The sequence below is a fragment of the Aythya fuligula genome, chromosome 2, assembly GCF_009819795.1.
Source record: "Aythya fuligula isolate bAytFul2 chromosome 2, bAytFul2.pri, whole genome shotgun sequence".
Lineage (NCBI taxonomy): Eukaryota > Metazoa > Chordata > Aves > Anseriformes > Anatidae > Aythya > Aythya fuligula.
Window position 1 is genome coordinate 151,172,642 of NC_045560.1, and position 25,018 is coordinate 151,197,659.

The 25,018-nt window shown below is 34.2% G+C and overlaps 1 protein-coding gene across 4 annotated transcripts in view; it reads left to right on the top strand.

Moving 5' to 3' along the window:
* The window catches only part of EFR3A (EFR3 homolog A), an 81,886-nt gene extending 56,983 nt beyond the window's left edge, over nt 1–24,903 (top strand). For 3 of the 4 annotated variants that reach the window (XM_032181354.1, XM_032181356.1, XM_032181355.1), the window contains 12 exons: nt 163–214; nt 3,092–3,264; nt 3,741–3,816; nt 6,804–6,965; nt 8,105–8,236; nt 8,753–8,820; nt 9,972–10,099; nt 15,748–15,836; nt 19,183–19,231; nt 20,366–20,469; nt 21,082–21,131; nt 21,919–24,903. In XM_032181354.1, coding sequence (XP_032037245.1) covers nt 163–214; nt 3,092–3,264; nt 3,741–3,816; nt 6,804–6,965; nt 8,105–8,236; nt 8,753–8,820; nt 9,972–10,099; nt 15,748–15,836; nt 19,183–19,231; nt 20,366–20,469; nt 21,082–21,131; nt 21,919–22,024 — 1,189 coding nt within the window. In that variant the 3' untranslated portion in view covers nt 22,025–24,903. The remainder of the gene's footprint in view (nt 1–162; nt 215–3,091; nt 3,265–3,740; nt 3,817–6,803; nt 6,966–8,104; nt 8,237–8,752; nt 8,821–9,971; nt 10,100–15,747; nt 15,837–19,182; nt 19,232–20,365; nt 20,470–21,081; nt 21,132–21,918) is intronic. The other variant, XM_032181357.1, reaches the window with a different exon arrangement.
* Nucleotides 24,904–25,018: the final 115 nt, after the last annotated feature.

Genomic DNA, 25,018 nt, shown 5'->3' on the forward strand with positions numbered 1-25,018 from the left:
TGGAGATATTTTCCTCTTACTTCTGGCCATCCTGCATCCCGTCCAAGACTACTGTATTCGCTTGTCAAAAACAAAGTTGCTAGAATGGTGTTATAGATGAGTAGAATAATATTTTGAAGCTATGCAAAGAATTGATTTTCAACTTTTTTTTTCCAATTGTAGGGACTTGGGAACTAGGAGGATTCAAATCATGTTATTGAGGTCTTTACTTATGGTAAGCCTTCTGTATTCAGTATAAGCATGCAGTGTTTTATGTGTGTATTTATACATATAAGTACAGTATTTCAAATTTGTATTATGAAATTTAACATATGTTTGTATTAAATAGATCTGTAGTTCTACTGAGAAAAATTGTGACAGCGTTTTCCCAACATGGGTTAGAAGCAGATCAGGAAATATGCCTCCATCTCTTAGAGCACTTTAGTGAGTATCAGTTACAATTGGATCTGCAGATCCAAAAGAATATCACGAAGTAGGTTGAGCTGACTTGTTCTGCTAGCAACATTAAAGTGAAATCACTTGTCTCTGGCATCAGAAAGGCTGTAATTAGTAAAATGACTAGTATTTTTAAATTGTGGGAATGGATGCCTATCTCCAAGGCTTTAGAGCCTCAGGCACCATTGTTCTTTCCTTCCTAGTATTTCCCAAATTTCTCGTAAGCTACAATTAAATGTTTTATTACAATTACACTTTTCAAATGTAAACCTTCAAAGAGTATTTCTGAAAATTGCTGGTGTCATCTTTGAAGCATTTTATGATGGACTAAAATAAAGAGAAACACCTTCTGGTTTAAAGAGACAATTTATCCGTAGTTCCAATGCAGGTTTTATACAGATATTATCAACGCAAGTGTGTACCTGGGAGGGTGAGGGGTGGTCACTAGTTCTTCTTTCAGCATTAACAATGAACAATGTAGAGGGATGTTCTTATTTAATTCACATAGAATTTAGCAGTGCTTAACTCTGTCCATTGTCCATAGCATTATCTTAGAGATTTAGGCCTGTCAACCTCTTTTTAAAGATTCCAATTAGAACTTACTTGTCAGGAACTTCCTGAATGCTAGTTTTAACCCTAATACTGGCACTTGTGGGTCTTGGCAATAACAGAAATAATCTTTATTGCACTGGTTGCAGTAAATAAATAAAAATAAAATGACAGTAATCTAAAAAAGTAGATGATAAAAGAAATTGTTTACACAGCCTTTTTTTCCCTCATAATATAAATGCCACAATTCTATTGGTTTATTCAGTAAAAACAAGGTATGTCCTGATAGTAAGATTCAGAAGTAAGTAGTATATGAGGCTCTCGCTTGTAGAATCCTGGCCTATTTTGTTAGAGAAGCTGAAAACTGCTTAGTGACTGAGGTAGGGGAAATAGTATGAAGAACCGTTTCATTACTAAAACCGTAGAATGCCTTCTGGGAAAATAAACTTCTATCCCTGCATCACCATGAAATTTGTGCATGGTGTTAAGCAAATCAGTTAAACAGTTCTTTGCAGGTCAGAATATGAAATCCTAGACTCTCTTGCAGAAGAGCTGAGCAATCACAGTTACAATTTAAAGACAGAAAGCATTTAAAAGCAGAAAAAGGAAAGCATTTAAAGCAGAAAAAGGACCTCATAGGGTCATATTGCACGCTGTCTTCATTTAAGAATCAGCTATGTCTAAACTGTTTCTGACAATATTTATCTAACCAGTCTAAAAATTCTATCCAATTCTATCCAAGAGCTGTTGTAATTGTTTGGGATGCCTGCAAGTAGGCTGTGGGGGATCCAAATTTTGCATATGGATGGATTTGAACGCTTTTGTTGATGAATTTTGTTTCATATCTTCTTGTAGGGTACAAAAGTAAAATCACATCACTCCCCAAAGATCTGAAAGTAGATGTTTTGATGCGTAATGAATTACTCTGATATTGATAAATATTGTCAAAAAACAGTGGAAGGAATTTGTGTTCAAAGCAAAAGTTTTTTATTTCAGTATATAAGGTGTGGACTGCACACATCTTAAGCAACTAGAAGTTGCTGAATCCTGCCTGTTCTGTGTGCTGAACTGAGCACTGTGCATCATCTGTTATGTAAAAAATAATGCTTTATAACATAACGAGTCTCATCCGGCATACACACAGGCAGACACCTTAGTGTTGTATAGGCAATTCAAATCTGGCACTTCATTAAATATATGAACTTTTATTTGCAGCATTACTGTTTGTAAAATTAATAATTTTCCATTTTAATAAAGATTGATCAGATTCCTTCCTGTGGCATTGATAATGCCCTCCTGCTACTTTGCCAACCAATTTCCTACCTATTCAGTTACGCAGTAGGAATAGTGCTTGCACACATTTGCATGTAAAAGCAGTAATAGTATAGAATGTACGCAATGAAGATATAATTATGTAGTCTTAAACATATGATTGTTTTTATTATAATTAATTTTCGGATTTAACATCTACTTCAAGAGATAGAAACCATTTAAACATTTCTCACTGCAGTAAATGTACAACTGATTAATATATAATCAGTTATATTAAAGTTAACTAACTCTTCATTATATATCTGCAAATCTTGTTTTAGAGAAAAAAAATGAGGTAAGTCAGCATTAGCATTAATTTAAAAAAAAATACCACTGTAGCAGATTTCCAAGAAAATGCTTTTTCCTTGGTTTCTTTTTTTTTTTTGCAATAAACTGGTATCCATAAATGTTTAAAATATATGTATAGGGCTTGATTTCTCTCTCTCTCTCTCTCTCTCAGAAATTGTTACCTTCATTTTATGCCCTGCAAATCACTCTTGTTATTTCTTATAAATTTGATAAATGGTTACTTTATTTTTGCTTTTTAAGTGTTGACAGAGTAGGGATCCTAAGAAATACCACTTTAACACAGATTAGTGTGTTCATTTGAACCTGAATATTAAAGTCCGTCCAAATCTGTAGTGAAGTTAGGAATTTTCAGAACTAATACAGTACTTCTGGTTGAATCCACTTCTCAGATGCCAGCCAAGGCCTGCTAAAATGTGAGTGACAGCTGCAAGTAATTTTCATACTGTAGTAATGACACATACTAATATTCAGCTTCAACTATGAACAGGTAACTTCAGGATACAAAGCAACGACGATAACTAATGCGCTTCCCGCCCCATTTCTGGACCCATTGTTGTCTCCTTCACTCATGGAGGACTCTGAGCTAAGGCAGCTGGTCTTGGAAATACTGCATAATCTCATTGATCGGCATGACAACAGAGCAAAACTCAGAGGGATACGGTAATTCTTCTTTGTTTGCCATGGTTCTACATTAATTGAAGTTCTACTTTAGTATCTGAATGATAAGTAATTTTGATTTTTAAATATTTTTCCAAATATGAAATGTTAATGTACTGTTTTGATAAATGCACAGTGTTCTGTATCGTTTATTAATGGAAAGAATTTTACAGGTAAACAATTCATGATACATTAAAAGACTGCTCCAATATCTGAAAGTTTAATTGACTTTGTGACTGATTATCTGCTTTGTGGGTAACAGACTATGGTACTTTATATACAGGAAAAAAATATCTGTGGTTGTCATAATTATGTTTATGGTTCTGTCTCTTCAACTGAAATCTGAATATCATTGTTAAACATAAATATAATTAAAATGGAAATTGCTTCAAGATTTGTTTGAATAGTTCATTTATTTCATGTCCTCTTCCCCTTTCAACTTTTTTTTTCCTGAAACGGTATCTTGGTTTCCTTTGTAGAATAATACCAGATGTTTCTGATCTAAAGATAAAACGAGACAAAATTTCAAGGCAAGACGTCAGCTTCATGAAAAAGGTAATAGAACAAAGCTAACTTTTCCATCTAGAAAGAAGATGAAGTAACTGAACCACTATCTTTGCTTTTCTTCAACTTTTTTGCAGCAAGCTGAATATATCAGTATCAAGTGATTTTAATTCTAATTAGTTTCTTGAATGTTGAGGACTCGTAGGTGCTTCAGAGATGGTTCCATGGAATAAAATTTTTATTTATGTCTTTCGTGGAAATCCTTGCATGTGTGAAATTAGAGAAGTGTATATCTAAACTATGGTTCTGAAAACCTTTCTCTATCGTTAGATCACTGTGCTGCATTTCTTTTATCCTCAGTATGGTCTTTTCATACAGATTCAATTCTCAATTCCTTAGTTAAAACTCAATTAAAATAAAAACTCAATTAACAATAGTAGTTGCACTTATTTTCTGTGTATTTTCACGTTTAATTAAGAGCTCTTCTTTAAAAGCCTTAGCAAAATGTCTTATGTCTTCTTCAAAGTTAACATTACTTCAGACATAAAAATTGAACCTCCTTACAAGGTACTGTTTTTTTCAGGATATCATTCCAATTGATTTCTGAATATGTTTGGTTCTAAAGAAGAACGGATTATTTTTAGATGATTTTTATGTGGGTTAAAATTACTTCTTTATACTAATCACTTTACTTTCTACAATGTATTTAGTTACTAATGTGCTCTGTCATTCCTGAATATAGCTGATCTGTGTGGTTATATTTGTAAACAAAAAATACAGATTCCTGCAGTGAGTGGAAGCAGGCCTTAAAAATGTTGATCATTGTCACCTGCCTGAGATGATATTAGTTTCTCACAGCTGTCCTTTGCTGCATTCCTTTTGTTTTCTATCAGCTATGAAATAAAAGATGCATGTCTTTGAAGTATAGATGCGGAAGTATAGGGTCTTCAGTGTATAGACTCTGAAGTAAATAATTTTTTAACATTAAGTAAATCTTTGTTAAATATTTTGGTTAGAAAAATTGGGAGAATTGATATTTAATTTGTCCAGAGGCAAAGATACTATTTCTATATAAAAGTATGCAAAATAGTTGTGCTGCTTTCAAGTAAGTTTGCAAGGTATGCGTTCTTGCTAGGTTAGTACAGTTGTTATTCCTTGCAGTATATTTGTCCCTGTTCTGAATAATGTTGGAATAAGACAAGTATAAAGAATACTCCAACATAGGCAATTAGTAGTAATGTGTCTTTTTGAAAAATGAATTATATTGGAATTCATCGATACAGTACCTTGGATTTATTTACATCAATCAGTTTGGATAAGCTGCATATACTGATTTCGCTAGCATACAAATTTTAATTGCCAAACTAAGTATTTGACAGTTAGTCAAGTTAGTTGACAGTTGACCATTAATTAATGTTCTTATCTGAAAAAGAGGGCAGGAGAGGAAAATAGACTCTAATCAGATTAAGAATAGATTATACGGTCTTCTAAAAATGTTTTAACCCTGTGGAATGATATCACTTAATAATTATCTGTGATACTGTGTTAGGTGCGTATCATAAACTTGATTTTACATACCCGATTTACATCCGTAGTCTATTCATACCAGATAATTTGTGTAATCAAAGGAGAAAGATGAAGCACCTCCAGAAGTCCATGGAGATCTGAATGACCATCTAGGCTCATTTGATATTAAGTGGGGATCCCACAGCAATTATGTATCAAACTTAAAAATTTCAGTATCTAAATTCAGGTAGAATTAAACCAGACATAGTAGCAAAGCTCTTTTAATCTCAGTCTGCCTTCTCAAAGGAGACTCCTTCTGTCATTTAAAGATTCTAACAATAGCCATTGTCTTATTAGGGAAATGTCAAGCCTCTGGCATTTTGTTATCTTTTAGAAATACTACATGGTCTAGAAAACCCTACATTATACATTTATTTTCATATAACCATCTGTCTTTGCTAATGAATGAATTATTTCATTACTTTTATTTTCCAAATATACTGTCCATTATAGATCTAACCTCTTAGCTGTCTTTATTTCACCATTTTGTGCTCTGGTAATAGCTCCATGTTTCCCTCCTTTGAGTAAAAAATTCAGTTGCCCTTCTCCTTCTGAAGCTGAATTATTACTTTCAGAGATAAAGCATCAGTCTTCAGATCTTGAAAATTATCTATGTCACCTGAAATAGACCTGTATCCTCTACAGATTAAGAATGCTGGAGTGATCTTAAGCAGTGTCTTGAATACAAAACCTGCTTCTTAACCTGCCTATCTCTATTTTCATTTATTTTAGTAGTTGAAATAATAGTTTTGTTACAAAACTTTGGTTAAGCACAATGCTAGGAGGAAATTAAAGTCACGTTTGTATTTGAGGGTCTTTGATTAGATAACTTATGTTCTTCATCAGAGTTCCGTATGTGCAGTGGTAAGTGAGCCTTGTCCATCTTCTCAACCCCCCTTCTAGAAGAATTTTTTTTAGTTTGCTATTCAAGAAGACCTGCTTAATGCACAAATTTGGTGTCTACACTAGAGAACATGCATAACCCTTGTAGCTCCTCAGTTACGTGAATATGCTTGAGGATGTTTCAAGATCTACTTTTTATTTTCTCTTTTTCATAAACAGGCTTTTTTCTTTCTTTTTCTGAATATTTCAGTAAGAAATGAATGTCAGTGTCTGACACAGTGTGGTATTCATGTGCAGTTCTCTGCATTATCTTGCCCATCTGTGAACTTCTACAGAAAGTGGAACAATACTGTGTTTTGAAATAAGCTGCTGTCTTTATAGTAAACTAGTGGTCTTAGTAGTTTTCATGTACTTGTTTGTCTATGTGTGTTTTACCTATTTTTATTTTTTTTTCTAATTCTGTATCCAAAGTGATCTGTCATCAGAGGGAATTTTTCTAATTCTGTATCCAAAGTGATCTGTTATCTCCTTGGAGAAGGGAATTGCGCTGGATGACATTTAGATATAATTTCTAACCCAAATTATTCTGAGATTTTAATATTTGTTTTCACTTTCTTTGTCTTTCATAGCATGGTCAGCAGTTGTACAGGCACATCTACTTAGGCTGTAAAGAAGAAGACAATGTCCAAAAGAACTTTGAGCTGCTGTATACATCTCTAGCTCTTACCACAATTGAACTGGCCAATGAAGAAGTGGTTATTGACCTCATCCGATTAGCTATTGCTCTGCAGGTATGAGTCTGAACTAGTGCTGGGTTCACTGACTAAATTTATGTTTGTGAATACAGATGTGAATAGTTCTGTTTGCATGTTGATACTCAGACTGGAAATCATATCACTCAGTCCTAATATGATGAATCCATTGAGCAAGTATACTTTATGCATAATATTTATTAATGGTGAAGCTTCAGCTAATCAGATTTGTTAAAAAATTCTACAGCATATTCTCTTCATCAAATTTAGCAGATGCAGAAATCTGCTGAAACATTCCCTCCAACCATTGTTATATTCATTAACAGATTTAGAAACTGTTTTTATAACCTCATATATGTTCTCACCTTGGAAGAAAGCTCTTGGTTAATTGACTGGAAACTTATGTCACAGCAGGCTAGTTAATCTTACCTATACTAAAACTGTATCAGTGTTGAGAGGCTTTACTCTTTAACATTTCTTTTATAGTATCAAATAGGATTTCATTCTTGCATCCAGTCTTCAGTGAAACTGTTAAAAAAATAGCTTTATCTATTTACCTAAAATCAAAGCATTGCAAAAAATATTCTGTGTGCCATGAAAATTTGATAAGATTGCATACTGTGTTCTCAGTTCATTCTCTGTCTCTAGCCTTATTCCCTAATGTGCACCTGCATTGTGAAACTTCTGAAATGCAGAGTGCATCCTTAGTTTTAAAATGTCACTGAACCTGATCCTCCCTTGATGAAAATGACGATAGGAATTTGACTAGAGCAAAAATAATACCATCTGAAAAACTGTAGAAATGCTAATAAGCATTAAATAATTCCCTTTATGCTATTGTATCCATGACTCACAAGGATGATTTCTATTTTTAAGATACTGTTCCTAATTTTCCTGATCAGCAGGTAGTCCTTCTGGAAGTTGCACAGAGATACAAGTCATTATTACACTGTGTTCTTTCTGAGAAATGGAAGTTTGAGTTCAGTAGATTTATTTCTATTCATAGGGGTTAGATCCTGAAGGATCAAAGACTAGGATTGTGAGGTGAAAGGTATTAAATGCCAAGTAATACCAGATAGTCATCATAAGTCAGCTAGTGTTACTAGTACTAATGACTTCTATGCTTTTGGGACAGCCGGTTAATTTTGGAGGATGTAACGCTGTCCTCTGTGTTTCAGGACATTGCCATCATCAATGAGGATAATCTACCAATGTTCAATCGTTGTGGTGTCATGGCATTGGTTGCAGCATATCTAAACTTTCTGAGTCAGATGATTGCAGTCCCTGCTTTCTGTCAGCATGTCAGCAAGGTAATGTGTAATTAAGTAATAAGTCATTTAGTGTAGTAAACATCCTATTAGGTACGGAAGTATATTCTTTCAAGTAATTGCTTGTGTTCTTGATCTCTGGATATTTATTCACCAACATTGTTCTTTGCCTTCTGTCATCTTACCATCTTCCATCTTACTTGCTGAATCTTAAACTTATGCGGAGAATTCTTCTGTCACCATATAGCATTTTTGTTAATGCTACCATATATGATGAGCTAAACTGCCATCTGGGGTAAGACTTTACAGCCTCACTGGCTTTGATAAAACAGTACTGATGTAAACAAGACCATGAGAAACAGATTTTTTGTCTAAAAGGGTGAGTGCCACAATACTTTCTCTGGTTAAGAGAAAATTCTAAAAACCTCAGTTTTGATGAGGTAAATATTAGTGAAGGACTGATAATCTGCTACAGTAAACCTATTTAAGCAGCTTAGTCATTGGATATGTTAGGTGTAGAACTACTCCATTCATACTATTTGTCTTGGCTTTTTTCAGGTCATTGAAACTAGAAGTCTGGAAGCACCTTATTTTCTGCCAGAAACAATTTTTAAAGACAAATGCAAGTAAGTAGATATAAAATATAAATTAATGAACAGTAAACCACCTCTTATACTATTAGAAATTGCATATCATTGAAATGTGTATGTGAAAATTATCATATTAAATAGTGTTCAGGATAAGCAGAAAAAAAAAATCATTAGAAAGCTATATGAAAAAAAAGAATCTGATTTTTAGACTTCTTTTACTGTGGTCAGAGATAGTTACACCAAGCACCATATGATGCAGGTGTAAGTGTTAATGTAGCAAAATGAATTTCCACAGGATTGCAGAATGTGTGAGGTTGTAAGGGACCTTTGCAGGTCACCTGGTCCAAACCTTGTTCAAGCAGGGCCACCTAGAGCAGACTGCCCAGGACTACACCTGGCTTTTGAGTATCTCCAAGGATGGAGACGATGCAACCTTTCTGGGCAGCCTCTATCAAGTCACATTCACAGTAAAGAAGGGTTCCCCTAGGTTCAGATAGAACCTTCTGTGTTTCAGTTTGTGCCCAGTGCCAGAATAAGAGGCACCACTGAAAACAGCCTGATTCTCTGTGCTTTTCAGGTTCTCTCTTTCCCTTCAGGTGTTTATATGATAAGATCCTCCCCTGCACCTTCTCTAGGCTGAAGAGTCCTAGCTGTCTCAGTCATTTCTCGTAGGAGAGGTGCTCTAGTTCCTTAATAATCTTCTTTGGAGGCTCTCCAGTCTGTTTTGTACTTGGGAGCACAGCACTGGACACTCCAGCTGTGGCTTTACCTGTGCTGAATAGAGGGGAAGGATCCACCACCCTTGACCTGCTGTCAAAATCCCTCCTAATTCAGCACAAGATACCATTAGCTTTTTTTAGGGCAAGGGCACATTGCTGGCAAATGGCAAATACTATTACTCTGCAGTTCTGTCAATTTAACAGAGACCATATTCTCTCAAGATGTAGCACAGTACAGGAACTTGTTTCATGTAACCAAGAATTATTAAGGTAATTTAAAATATTGGAGAGAGATTCATTTCACGCGTTACAGGGTATATATTCATTTGTAAATAACTGAGCACATTTTATTTCTGTCAAACCATCATTGTTGACCCTTTTTGGTTGCTTGCAGACAATGGAAAAATATTTTACTTAATGAACAAATCTCTATTGGTAGATAATAACTTCAAATATATATTTTAACAGTCTTCCAATATCGTTAGAGAAGCATGAAAAAAATTTATTTTTCCTGACAAACAAGATTGCAGAATCATTAGGCGGCAGTGGATACAGTGTGGAAAGATTGTCAGTTCCTTATGTACCACAGGTAACAGGTAAGTGGTGATAAGTGGCAAAATAGCTAAGTACTAGTTATTAGGAATGCTTTCTTAATGTGTTGTCTGTCAGCACATGCTGACATATTTGTGACTGCTTGGCAACAAAACTTGATCATAGTATAATTTTGTTTTCCTGAGATTCTTTTTCTATCATGAGCTGCTCTATTATTGCAAAGGTATTTCAACTTTGTGTCCTTTTAAGATTTTTTATTTAAATTCAGGAGGTGAGGCACTAAGTTCTTGAGCCCACTTCAACTCTTAAAAGAAATTGTTTTGCTTTCCAAATAATACCTATAATAATGCAGGTGATTATTTCTGTTTCTATATTAACTTGAGATAGGTGAAGAAGGACTATAAAGTCAGCATACTTGATCCTTTTTATGCAGTCAGTGAATGGAACAGAAGCTATCCTTTTGCCATCTGGCCTTCTGCTGACTTGAGATCTTGATCTTAGTCAAGTTCTAAAGGAGCAGATGTTATTTTAACCAAGAATGTGATGATTGCCTCCATCGCTAACTTAGTGTCAGGTAACACAATAAAAAGTATGCCTGAGGAAGATTTGTGCTAGTTTGTGCTTCCTAACCAGGATGTGAGAATAATGCATAAGCAACTACGTAGTATTTGACATTCTTGCTTTTCTGCTTTTAATATTTTTTTTTTTTTCAAAATTCTGTTGAGGAGCATATGGAAAATTTGTTTGAAGAATTTGTTTTACTAACCATGTGTGTTTTGTGGCTGTATTTAACTCGTTTTGTGGCTGTGTTTAACTATAATGTGGCTATGGGCCATTCCAGTCTGAAGCATGTCTTTTTTTGCAAAATACAAGTACCTGGCAAGAAAGTGATTCCTATATTCTGTAGATTAAACATAGAAACATAGTACACATGGACAGTGAATATAATCAAATCATGCTTGCAGAATGGTTCGGCTACATTCAAAGACAATGACGTTTGCTGAATCTTTTGGGATAGGTGGGGAGGGAATGAGAACAACTGATGTGGTTTTGCCTCAAGTATTAGCAAATAGACTAGAGATACATTCGGAGACACAGCTGAAATGTCTGTTTTCTCTCCTTGCTGGGTATTCTCTCCTTGCTGGGTATCCTCTAAAAAAGGGAAAGATTTGTACTTTTTTTTTTGAAAGTACAAGGGTACTGTTTAGATTATTTCTTCTGGCATCCAAAAACCAGTTAACATTGTATTTTAGTACTGGCAGAAGAGGTAGGTACCAAGTAATGAAATGTTGTGTTTTCAGATTTTTACTGTTTTTTTGAGTGAGTGAGAATGGAATGAGAAAGATAGCATGGTTGGAAAATTATGTTGAAAGTTACGTCAACCCTCTTCTAGAAAATAAGATGCATTTGTAGCTAATTGACCTTACTAGGATTTACTTGGATACTTTCTTAAAATACATTTCTACACAGGAATTAAGTATGTTCTGACATCAAGAAGGGTTAAGTGAGTTCAGGTGGAAAGTAATACCTGCTTAACTGCTGCTTGGGTGATGAGAAATGCTTGTATTTCATGATAAATGTTAGTGTGTGTGAATCAGATGGATTTGTTTTGTTTGCTTGTTATAATGTTCTGCAGAGAACTGTAACCAATACTGATTTCGTATCTGTTATTATACCTGATTAGAATCATTAAGCTTTGATCCTGTGGAATATTGCACTTCCGAGGTTTTCACTGAACTAAATCAAAGCCACAGTGAATATTTTGGAATTCTGAAAATTTTCATTTTGTCTTAAATGAAAAGTTTCATTTCTACCATTATACTATAAAGTTACAATACAGTGTTCAAAGTATGTCAGTGATTTTAGTAAAAGATAAATCAATTTTTGACATATTCCCATGAAAGTTACGGTTGAACTGAAAAAGCTTGTAAAAATTTTCATCTCAAATGTTTCTAGTATATTTAAATATTAATATTTAACAATGACATATAGAGAGAATCATCATCTTCCCCCTGTTTGCCTGCTAATTTTTGGCGCTTCCTATCAGTTTGAAAGACACTTTTTTTTGTTCTTGTTCTCTTCTTTATTGGAGGGTGTGGAGAGGTGTTGCAGGGGTACAGTGGGAAAGCTGATATTTAAATGTGCACATATATATATATGTAAATGTTTTAATTTAGCTCTATTTCCATTAGGTAAAAAAAACCATAAATGCAGACACAAGTCAAAAGGTAAAACTGAGTTGTAGGACATCCCGCTCTCCTGCTAGCTGTGGTGTGCTTGGATAGGATGTTCCCAGTCCAAAAAAAAAAGTGCTTTTAGAAGGCTTTTAGACAAATAGGCCAGAAATTGTCTTGTACTTAGTGTGTCATTCTGCTTTTTTTGTTTATCTCCTTCCTTATATGCCTGTAGCAGTGTTTGCAGCTGCAAGGTCTGCTTTTGTGCTTGTTCTTAATTTAGAACTCGAAATTATGGTAGCTTCGTATTTTCATTCCCTGAAGGTGGTAGGGCGGTAGGTGTCATTTTTTTGTGACGGTACTAATTACCTCTTTGAGTGAATTACAAGATCTTGCTTGAAAGTTGGAAGAAGCTGTCAACAACTCACAGAATGATGATTCATCTTACTCTAAGTCTGCGGTAAACTACAAAACTGAGAGTTTTATTAATGAAATATGAAGATGAGTAAATAACAGCACTCACCAGTTTTGCTTTCATTCAATTCTGTTTATTTCAACTTCTAATTCAATCCTTTAACTCATTTTAATTTCTACTTGATCTATGTTAAGTTAAATAAGGATTTTACCACACATTTTCATGCTCTAATGTTCTCTTTAGCTTTTCCCAGTAGCATGGTGAATTCAGCATAGGGTAGATTCTATTTTGTAAACCAAGAATAAATTCTCTCTGTAGGTGCACAGTTTGTTTTTATTCCTTGTACACACCCACTGTTGCCAGTATTACTGTGGCAGAGTGCAAAATCGATTTTTTTTCTATCCCTGAGGAAAAGAAAGTTCCTAAACAAGTAGTTCTGGGCATCTGCATGGATGCAACTGGCAGCACAGTTCAGGATCTGGCACTAAGCTTGCAATGCCACACTCTTCAAAACAAGAAATCACAAAGAAGAAATGTCTGGCTGCATAATATTGTATTATGAGGAAAGTTTTTTTTTTTTTATCTGCTACCATCCAAGTAATATTGATTGAACTACATAGGTTCTAGATTCTTTTTACTTAGGTGTAGCAATTGAAGTATATTTTAAGTGCTTATTGTGAATTGAATTGTGAAGATAAAGCACCTAGCATATTGATTTGAAAATCTTTATTTCACTTTAATAGTTACTTTGATAAGTATATATGTTATATATATTTATATATATGTTAAACTTCTAGTCACTTGTGAAAGAGATGAAAAATACAGTAGACAAGGTTACTTTATTTCCTCTCAGCAAAAATGTTTGCTGCACTCTGCACTGTGTATCTCCAGTCCTGTGCTCCAGGTAGTGTTTCCTCTATGCTGAGTTTAAGGAAGGTGTTTTGCTCAAGATGTGGAGGCACCAGTCTGATATTAGAAACAGGATGAATCAACATTGCGTGTAGCTCAGAATCTTCAGGAGATAACTTTTGTATCATAAAAAATGAGCACGGAAAAAGGCTGGAGAGAAAGCAGTCAAGATGGTGAAGCAATTAGTAAATAGTGATATTTGGAAATTATCTAGGTTCATGGAGGAATAAACTTTGCTTCTGTTGAGTAATAAAAAAAATTAAGCCTGGAAATTTCAGCTCATATGCGTTTTTTCCAGAAATTTTGCTTTGGAGGACAAAAAATAACACAGCCCATAGGAAGAACACTTTCAGGGAGAGGGTTGGGGCTAGGGAGGTGGAATGGGACTCAACACTTGACTGGAAAGGCTAGTTTCGTTCTTAGCACAGTGCTGTCATTTTAGAAAACAGTCTGTGAAGAAATGGTCTGTCTTAATCAACTTGATGAAAAGGATGAGGGTCTCTTGACTCTGACTAGGGGTATTGGGGAGCTCCCCCGCTGCCTTAGTGCCTCTGGGATCCTTTGTGTGTGTGGAAATAAGCTTTGTATCATATAACCTAACAGCATTGGAGATTGCACAATTTTTTACCCACATAATCCGTTGTTATTAGAGAAGAATGGCACTTATTAGGTGAGAACAGTGAGACACCCACTATAAAAATGAGTTCTGTCCAAAATAGTCCCCAAAGCGTGCCTTGTGATGTTTCTGTGTCATTTATAGAGAGAGCAGCAAGATGGCAGCAAAGACGTACGTTTGCCTTGTGTTTACCCTTGACTGGTTACGGTGCTCTCCTCTCTGCATGTGTTGGGTTGTGTACCAGTGAGCCAGCAGGGATTAAAAATAAGTAAATCCTTCAAAATGCCACTTCAGATGCTCAGAGAACTTGGCAAAGATTGCTAAGCTTCAGGTGTTTTTCACTGCGCTTGTTCTTCCACTGCCTCTTGATCTGAAAATGGCATTTCATTTAGATGACTGTTCTGAAAGTTATTTCTTGATTTATAAAAGCCAAGTACGTTCAGCTATGAATGAACTCTTTTTGTGATACTTGCACTGCAAAAGCCCTTTGCTAGAAGTGGTTTAAACAAAGAATGTGAAGGAACCAACGTAAATTACCATACCACTGGGGAATTTTACTGCCCTTCTCCTTATTTTACCATCAAGTGCCTGTAGGTGTTTTAACCCAGTACAGTAGAAGTCTGTAATAGTAACAGCCACTTTCCAATATCTTTATATCAGCTAAAATCTAAAATGTGACATCAATTCATGATTTTGTAAATGAGATGCATGAAAATTAAGCTGTTCTTGACTCCATTTGTTAGAGGTTCCTCGTGACGTGTCTTTAAATGTTTTTTTGGTGTTTCTTATCTTATGTTCCTATATTAAACGTCAGAATGAGAAACGATTATTGGTGTTTTGCTTCAGAAATGCAATCACAGAAAGAAAACCCATCTTGTGATGGATCATTCATTCATAATCTGCTTCTGCATTAATAAAATTATGTTCCTTTTAGTATCAGCATAGTTGAACTTATTCTGACAGCTTTTAGGGCAATTGGACTTGCTAACATTTGTAGAAAGTAAGAAGCTAAAATTTTTATTTTTTTTTCACCAAGTAGATTTTAGACATGCTGAGTGCGTTATTTGTAGCAACAAGAATAAGGAAGGGTTATAGTTCATTTCCATTCAGAAATCTTTATTTTCTCTTGTCAGTGAGTCATCTTCCAAGAAGCCCTTTTCTGTTTCAAAATACCTTCAAATTGAGACCTTAACATTTCAATTTCACAGCAAAGATAAAAAATGTTTATGCTTTTGTAAATTACTCTTCAGCAGTGTATCATCACGTGCTATGCTACTTGTTCATTTGAATAAGATCTCACCTCATTTTTTTTAAGTGGTCTTTCAAGGGAAAGTTAGAAGGTTTGGGGATGGGTGGGGGAAGGAACAATAAAGAGGTTATTTCTCTTTCCTGTTTAATTATTTAGTCAGAAAGTTAACGCATTATTATTCACAACAATCCAAGTGATAAAACAGGTGATCTAGGGTTAAATAGTCATAGGAACAAAACTATCTGATGTGTAGAAATTCTTATAACAGCTGAAACAAGAATAATCATAAAGTTAGTTATGTTGTTGCCTGTGTTGTGTTTTTTTCATAGATGAGGACAGACTATCCAGGAGAAAGAGCATTGTGGACACGGTTTCTATTCAGGTGGATATTCTACCTGGCAACAACACAGAGGACAAGGTATGAAAATCACAGGATATTTTAAGGCAGCATTTTCAGCATTGGTGTGGAGGTAGAGGTGGGGGGAACAACCTTCAAATGAAGTTTCCCCCAAAATTCTAGTATTTAATCATTCTAGCAATGTTAAATGCTTTCTTGATGTGTTTTTTCTAATTCCCATACTTGCAGAAGTGTGTTGTCAAACACGCTGATACTGATCTTGCTGTATGAAAATGTGAATAACTTTTCCATTATAATTTTTACAAGTAGTATTGCAGAGCATGTGTGGCAATACATAAATATGCCAAACTACTGATATTTTATTAGTAAATACTTTAAGTAAAATATTTTCTTTGCATTTTGAGGTATTAAATAAAATTCCTGCATGTGTATCCCTACATCATGTGAAATATCCCTGAAGGTGGTCATCTTCAACATGGGGCTGACAGATTTAAGAATGTTGTTGAGACAGGCAGGTGAACACTAGGCAGGCTATTTACAACACAGTGTTACAGAGTCACACACACAATACTGTAAAGACACGGGAAGGAAAGGAGTGGAAACAAAAGGTTCATGTGTAGGGTACAAGAGCTGATGCTAATTACCTCTCATGAAAACTGTGTTATAATTAAAATCATCGCACATCTTTTGACACCTCATTTGAAGTGTTTCTTAAAATAAATTTCCATTTATTTCCAGTGAATCTTTCTCAAAGCTCTCGTGATTTGTTTGTTTATTTATGAACCAAATTTCTTCTGGCTACAAAGAAGATTTGCTGTTGTAATTGAGGTGTTTGTGTCTGCAGGTGAATTGCAATTCATCACAATTGTTAGCTTTCTGAAGAAAGTCTATATTCCTAATAAGGATGATGCTCCTTTAAATTTCATGTGTTATATATGACTGAAGAATTCTCTCTTGAATATAAAATTGAATGAGGGAAAATCTCATTTCAGATTTCAAGTGATTAAGTTATTTTAAACATTGATCTGTAGCCATTTATGGCTATAACTATAGCTGCATATATAGCTGGATGCAGCAGTTTTAGATGAATTAAAATCTTTGCATTCTCAGTTGAATGCAGTACAGCATCTTGGATGATGAATTACTGTTTGTATCTTCTAAAAACAAGAATTTTATTCATCAGAAAGACATGAAATGGAAAATTCTTCCTTTAATCGCTTAACAGTGTCATTCCATTTTTTTTTTATCATGCTGAGGGGAAAATGGTATTTTCTGATTCGCTGATTACACCTTGATATCTAATTCAAAAGCATTTGCAAAACTTTCCTTCTGTAATGGTGCTCTGTAATTTTTTGCTAATTATTGTTCTATTATAGTGGCTATTTTTGGCCACTGACAACATAAGATGGTACACTGTTTGTAGCTTAAGAGCAGGGAAAAAAGTCCATGGAAGTGTTAAATCTGAGTCTCTTGCTGTGTAAATTAGTAACTATAATATCCATAACGTAACAACACACAAACAATAAGGAGAGGATAAACTACCTTTGTTGTTGTTTGGTTGGTTGGTTAGTTAACCTGTAGTATTGATGATATAGAGTATTGTTTCTACACTGTCTGAGGACTGTGTAAAGACTGCTCATCCTTAAAATACTTACTTATTACCATGTACAACACACACACGGTTGTCAGCACAATTGAAGTTTCTCATTCTGACATGGCTGTAAGTGAATCCCATTTAGGAATGTGGACTGTTCTATAGGTATTTCCTTTTATATGTGGAAAGCATTTGTGAAAGCAGCTAGTCCTATAGCCAAAAATAATGCTAGTTGATATCAGAAAGTATTATGGCTGTTACAAGAAATCTAAAAGGCTGCAATAAACAATATTTACCAAACATAAATCATATAAAAGGTGATTATTTCAAAACCTGAGTACTCTGTCTCTAGCACTATCAACGAACATTTGACTAAAAGGAGACTTTGCTGTCTATTATTTTTTGGTGTTTATTATTTTGTTGCTGTTTATTATTTTTTGTAGTTTATTATTTCTTTGCTTTTTGTTTAGTATTTTGCTGTTTATTTATGTATTCAAAAGTAGAGAATACAATGCTACTGCAGTAAAATTTGTTAGAAAAGTATCATTTACAGCTGCACTTCCTCAAATAATGCTTGATATAAAAGCAAAGCTACTATTTGTTAAGGCTTTTTCATTTACAGTAGATCAAGTGAGTGAATTAACAAACAGAATTCAAAGAGTCTTCTGAACTGGGTGATGCAACATCTTGATACCTTACAGGTCATTCATATTAAGTTAAATTAGAACATTATAAACAAAGTTTATAAGGAAAAATAGTTGTGCTAAATATTTACACATAGTTTTGAAGAGTTAAAAGTATGTAGGCTAAGCTGAGAAAGCATGTTATATTCAGCTGCACACAGTTCTCCTGTCACAGCATTCTTCCCTAACATTGTTGCAGTAGTTTCACTGTAAAAAAGGCTTCCTGATACAGAAACACTTTGTAAAGAAATGAAACACAAAGATCCGTGAGACGGAGCTCTGCAGAGAAATGTTCATGCATCTTTGGTAATTTTGCAGCCCAGAGCAATCCCTAATGAATTACATCTACAGAAGCAAATGGGTGTTCATATTGGTAAATGAACAGATTTTCTCAGTGCATCAGACATAGTTTGTTATGAAGAGCCCTTTAGCTCCAGTGCTTACAACATAAATACTAAATTTCTTGGAGTCTGTACTGGTACAAAGTCAGTCTAATGCAATAAAAATTTTCTACTCTACCCTCAACCACCAACTCTTATTTTAGTTTTACATTGCTAATAGTTCAACTAGTCTCAGAAAGGACTTATATTATTCTCAAAAGATGTCTAAGAATCAATTCTGAGGTTTACAGTACAAGAAACATAAGTGTATTCCTGACACAAAGGAGAGAGCCACCAAAATTGAAGTTCTTTTCCAAAGTATTATTTGTTATAGAGCATCTTGACCAGAAATTTGGAAAGTTTTCCTTGATCTCACTTCATTAAAAAAAATCCTCAATAAATAATCATGACTTTTAGGACAGAAACTTCAGCCTGAATGATCTGTTGTTGGTAGCTAGAAACAGGTTTTTAATAAATAAATAAACCAACTGGCTTTAAGTGAGGCTGGTAGTATCAGTTATCAATATACAAAGATAGTTGCTTGCAAAGAACTGCCAGTCAATCCAATGGCTAAGAATTCATGGACTGTTTTCTACAGAAACTACTGATGAAAGTATTAAAAACTTGTAAGGTAAAACATGCTTTGTAGCTATTTTGGCCTTCTGTTTTGTTTTTTTTTTTTACATTCCACAGTTTTTTGAAGTTTGTGCCAGAGAGGTTTAAGATATTTTTGTATTTTTTGTCTTTAGGTTAATAATACTGAAGAAATCACCTTTGAAGCTTTGAAGAAAGCAATTGGTAAGATTTATTACAATTGTGTTTAACAGCATACTTCTAGATTACTGTGGAATTACTAGAGAGAACATGTTGCCAGAATAACATAATTAAAATACTATATTTGTTTCTCATCAGCTAGTAAACTGATTTAAAATTTCAACCATTTATTTCTAAATATCTGAAATGAGATTTTGATAATTTTTGTGAGTTCATTCTCTGAAGCTAATGTGACTGAATGAAACCATCTGGAAGTGCCTATCATCTATTAAATTTGCCCTTACAGACCAATCTATAAATAACGTGAGATTTTCAAATTCTGTTGAGTGATTATTTGTAAATGAACTTAATTTTTTTTTTACTTATTAGGAACAGATTTTTAGGTCTTCAGTGCATTCAGGAAACAGATTGTAAGACTTGAAAAACACTCAGTGTCTGAGTTATTGTATTGATACAATTGTATTCGGTGTGTTTAGAGGAAGATTCTTCTGAACAGGGATCCAGCTAGTAGAACTCTGAATTAAAGTTTCCTTATTTCATACTGCTATAAGTAATTACTAATTAATGTCCACCAAAATTCTGCCAAAAACAGGGATTGAACATGGACATTTTAAACAATAATTCAGTCTGACCATTTTCCAAAGCTAGTTGCTGAAGTACTGTAATTTGTTAGATGCTGGAAAGTTCCAACTGTTGTCCACTCAGCCTGTGGAGGTATAACTCACTTTTCCCAAATTCTGATTAAAAAATCATAATAATCCTGCCTTTTTGTCTGTGTGATGCTGGGAGGGAGGATACTTCCTTCTTTGAAGCTGAACCTGGATGCAGTGAGTGAGAATTGCAGTCTGGAGTCCAGATGATGCAGCAGAAATAGGGCTGACTGTCCTAGTGATTAAAGCACATAGTGAGAAAGGGTCAGAACTGGCATCCTCAAACCAACTCCATGAAATTGTATCAGCATTTTGCTTTAGAAGCAGTGACAACTGACGGCTTGTTTGGGTATGGTTGCATCACTTCAAATACAGTGCTTGTTTGCTTCTGTAGTGCACTTTGTTTTAAAAACACGATGTAAATGAAGACAAAACACTGACATTTAAATCAGGTGCACTCGATAGGCAAAATTACTATTATATTTTTTTCCTGTTTATTTTTTTTAAGACAACAATGGACTTGAAGAACAAGAAAAAGAAAAAAGGCGTCTTGTGATTGAAAAGTTCCAAAAAGCACCATTTGAAGAAATTGCAGCACAATGTGAAACCAAAGTGAGTTTCTGTAATATGTTACACTGTAGTGAAGATACCAGCATACGCATTTATAGAGATATGCTGCCTAAAGATGATTTATGATATTATATCGTTGCTGCTGTTGTTGCTAAATAATAGCATTCAGTTCTTTGTCTTCAGCTATTGTCTCCACAATAATAATTATCTATGTTGGAAAATTCCAGTTATTCCAGTTATAAAAGTATATTTTTTGTTGTTCCTACACCATTTGGAAAGGACTGGAAATCTTACACAGTCGTCATCTCAATGTTATCCTTACTGTCTTTGAAACCTAGAGTCACAGTCCACCCCTGTTCCATCCCAGGATAAACGGAGCAGTATTTAGGTCATTATATATATTGAATAATTAAATGTGTAACTATCTTCAACAACAAAATCTGCTATATAATCCCTTATATTCCAAGGCAGGCTCACTCAATTTCACATGCCTCTTCAGGGTTCAGAATTCTTGGAGCAGTGGGAAATTACATCTAAATTGGAAATGCTGCCTCGATTTGCCATGTAGCAATGTGAAACACACTGCGTATGGCCTGTCACATTCATTTTAGCTTTGTTGAAGATGCAGTAATTATTAATTTTTTTTTTCTCCAGGCAAACTTGCTTCACGATAGACTTGCACAGATACTGGAACTCACCATTCGGTAAGACTTTATGCAAGAAGAATATGGTGAATGAAAAATGAGTTATAAAACTGTTGTGATTACGTTCAGGTGGTCATGTCACAGTGTTCTTAAACACACGTAATAGGCAGAAGATAATTGACTTATATGAAAACAGTAGTCTTAAAGAGTCACTTTGACTTTCTTGTTGTTATTTTGAATCTTTTAGGTAGTGGAAATTATCCAGGAACCATGCAATAGCATAAATCCTACATCTATAAATGCCTCTTCAAAGTTTAATTGCTCACTTGAAATTTTTCAAGAGTTTATCAAAGAGAACATAACTGCCCCCTGACTGGCAATATGAAGAGCTTTTATGATGTTATATTACATTTTAACAAATTTGAAATATTTTTATACTTGTGTTCTTAGATTATTTTTATTTATCTCAGTGGTATTAAGGAACGTTGTTGTCTTCCCAGAGCTACATTTGTTTGAGAAAGTAATTAGAAATTGAACAACCAAAGTATTACATGACATTATTGTAGGGAGCTTGTGCACATCTTTGGTGCAGCCTAAATAATATTTGTAAGTAATAAAATGCAGTTTTGTAATTCTGTAACATCAGTGATATGTTTATTTAGAAAAGAGCACCGTTAAAATTGAGGCATTATAATGTCGTTAGAATTTCAGGAACAGAATAAAATACTGAGGGGAAAAAAAATAGATAATTTTTGTTTCTTAGATATTAGTGTATAAAGTTGTTAGGAAAAAAAAAAAAAAACAACTGTCTGTATAATTATATATATTGATTGTTCTTCTCATGCAGTCCTCCACCTAGCCCCTCGGGAACCATGACCGTTACTGCTGGACATGCTCATTACCAATCTGTTCCAGTCTATGAGATGAAGTTTCCAGATCTTTGTGTGTATTAAGTGTCTTCTGAAGTCTGCTGGAAATTATTTAGAGTAGAGTACAATAGAAAGAGCAAGATGAGTTTTCAAATTTTATTGTTTTTCATTTAAGCTAAATTTAAAATAATGATGAATATGAGCCAAAACCAGATTACTTTAGCCAAACCCTTGAATCTGTGCTGAGTTATTTTTTTCTGTCATATAATTTGTTAGGTTTTCATTTAACGTTTCTTCATTTTCATGTTTCAGTACATGTACAAGTCAGATATATAACATGTTTTGCCATGTATATGAATAGTTCAGTTATTCTAGGAATCTGTATTTCTGTAAATTCCTTTAATTTGTGTCAGTGTAATTGAAGAACCTTATTTTCCTTTTTATTTTTTGTTTCCTCTCCTTCTCAGTCATATATCTAAATGCTTTTGGCTTGCTTCATCTTAATATATGTAACAGTGGAGCGCTGGCCTAGCTCCCTTTTGTTCCTGCTGTTACAGTTAGTTAACTTGTTTATTTTGGAATATATGGAAAAAAAACAAAAACAAAACAACAACCTTACATGTGTTCAAGTACAGTAAATGAAAGAATGGACACTTGTTAAGTAGTTTTAATGCATAACATATTATGCTTTTTAGATATATATTCTAAACATGCTCCAGTATATGTCCCGTGTTTCTTGCTGAGAGCTACTGCTTTACGTAAGAGAGGAGAAATCTCCTCTTGAAACACTGAATTGTGCAATATTTTTCATGTCTTAAAGTGTATAGTTTACAGACTGTACTTTTGAAAATGCAGTAGTATTTTACTCTGTTTTAGTATAAATACATGAGAAATATATTTAGTATAGCAAACAATAAACTGAGGGCATTTTAAATCATAAATACAGAAAGTACAATTATATTCTATGGGATGTTTCTTTGTCATTTATTACAGCTTTTTTAATGATATTTTAGAAATTGAAAGAAAAATGGATGAAACCGTTTAAAGACCAGGAATTTGTTACATGTGTTTTCAAGCAAAAGCATTTTTTTTAGAGATGTATCTGTTTGTCTGGTTTTGTTTCGTTTCTCAGATCTTTCTAGATATAAGGAAAATGTGCTGACTTTCATAGGTTTATGTATCTGAGCATACTATTCAAATGTAAATAAAACTGATACAGTAAATCAGTGAGCTTTTGATGATAATTGTCAAGGCTGTCTTTGACTCACTAAATTCTGCAGGTAAAAAGAAAATGCAGGAATAGTTGATGCTGTGAATCGCAAGCTGGAAGTCTCTTAGTCTATCTGAATCTGAAGCAACACAAACATGAACAAACAGTCTCAAATGTCAGACATTTGAAGTAGCCAGCATTTATATAAATGATGATCAGTCCACCAACCAAGTGATCTAACTTTGCTTAGCCCTGCTTTGAGCAGGGGCTTGATTAGATGACCTTCAGAAGTCCCGATCTAAATTAATCTATGATTGCATAAGTCTACGAGCTGAATGGTTATTTTTTGTCAAGTAGGCCAGCTAATTTGCTGACTGTTTGGGGCATTTGAAACCTACTGTAAAACAGACATGTAAGTTTTTGAACTGTAGTACAGTACACATTCCACTAGACTACTCTCAAATGTGACAACAGCGAAATTTCAGCTACTTAAACCTATGAGATAACATGCTGATACTTTCAGAAAGCATTCGCAAAACTCAAAAGGTAATTGAGACCTTCTTTTCAGTTTAACAGTGAAATCACAGCTGTTAGTGGATGACGAAACAGCCCCTTATCTACAGCATTCCGTTGTGATTTTTACTGCTGCAGCGTATCAGCCTGATCAGACCACAGTCTACACATAATTAGGACTCGTTGTCACTCTAGCTTTTAGTTTTCACTTTTTTTTTTTTTTTTACGGTAAAATGTAATAGTTTTTTGGCCTATATAAAGAGTGTAATTTTTTAAAGAGTAAATCTAACCTAGAGTTACAATGTAAAACACTTATCCACTCTGTCATTTTTAAGAATAACACTGTGCACTTTTGTACAAAAAACAGAGTCTAAAGAATCAGAAATAAAGAATGTACTTCTGTTTGCACTCTTGCAGTATGCAGACTGTGCTGTAAATACTGGATTGTTTCAGTGATTAAATTCTGTTGCATGAATGCTGCATGTGAAAATAACTGAATTCAGCATTTCATTTTCTGTTCTGTTTATGAAGTATCATTTATGCAAATCATAGGTTTCCATGTTTTCAATGTTCAATCTAGCTTTGTTTGGGAAACGCAGGTGTTGTGCAGGTATTGTGCAGGGACTGAAGAGCTTGTAACACTCTGTGATCACATGATATTTAATTTCTTCCTTTTGGGAAATTCAGGGAGTCTGTAAGTTGATAACTGGTTCACTCTGGCCATTTTAGACAGCTGGAAGATGAGAGTCACTGTAAAATGTATTGTTTTGAAAGCTGTTTTAATACGATGATGATGAATGAAACCAAATGAATTAAGAGTGCTGTTTTACAATGATGTTGCTTTGTTTCACTTACCTCTTTATGTTCTTGACACAAGTTGCAGAACTTAGAACCTCTTTTCTCTGAACCTCTACTGGCCCTGTATTATCTGCAACACATTGAGTAGTCTCGCAGTGTTTATACATTGATATCCAGTTCAAATGTATTACAGCTTTTGCTTTGAGTTCTTTCCCATGGTGTCATTTTGAAAAATTATGGCTTTTGGTAGTGGGTCACTTTTGAAGTAAATGAATTCCTTGTTAATTTCAAAAAATAGAAATAGGCTGTTGTCCAAAATCAGAGTAGGGCTAATTTCTCTGTTGTTCTGATGGTCATATATTCTGTACTGTATGTAATGAACCAGTTCAATAAATGTAAGAACACACTGTGCAATCTATATTTAAGCAATAAAATAAACCAAAATTTAAAATAAATCTTCTCTAAGTTGTCATCTGATTTTTAGTATTTTCAGTTAAAACTTAAATTTTGTTTTGCATTTAATCTAAACTTCATTTTACACACCTGTTTTTCTGCAA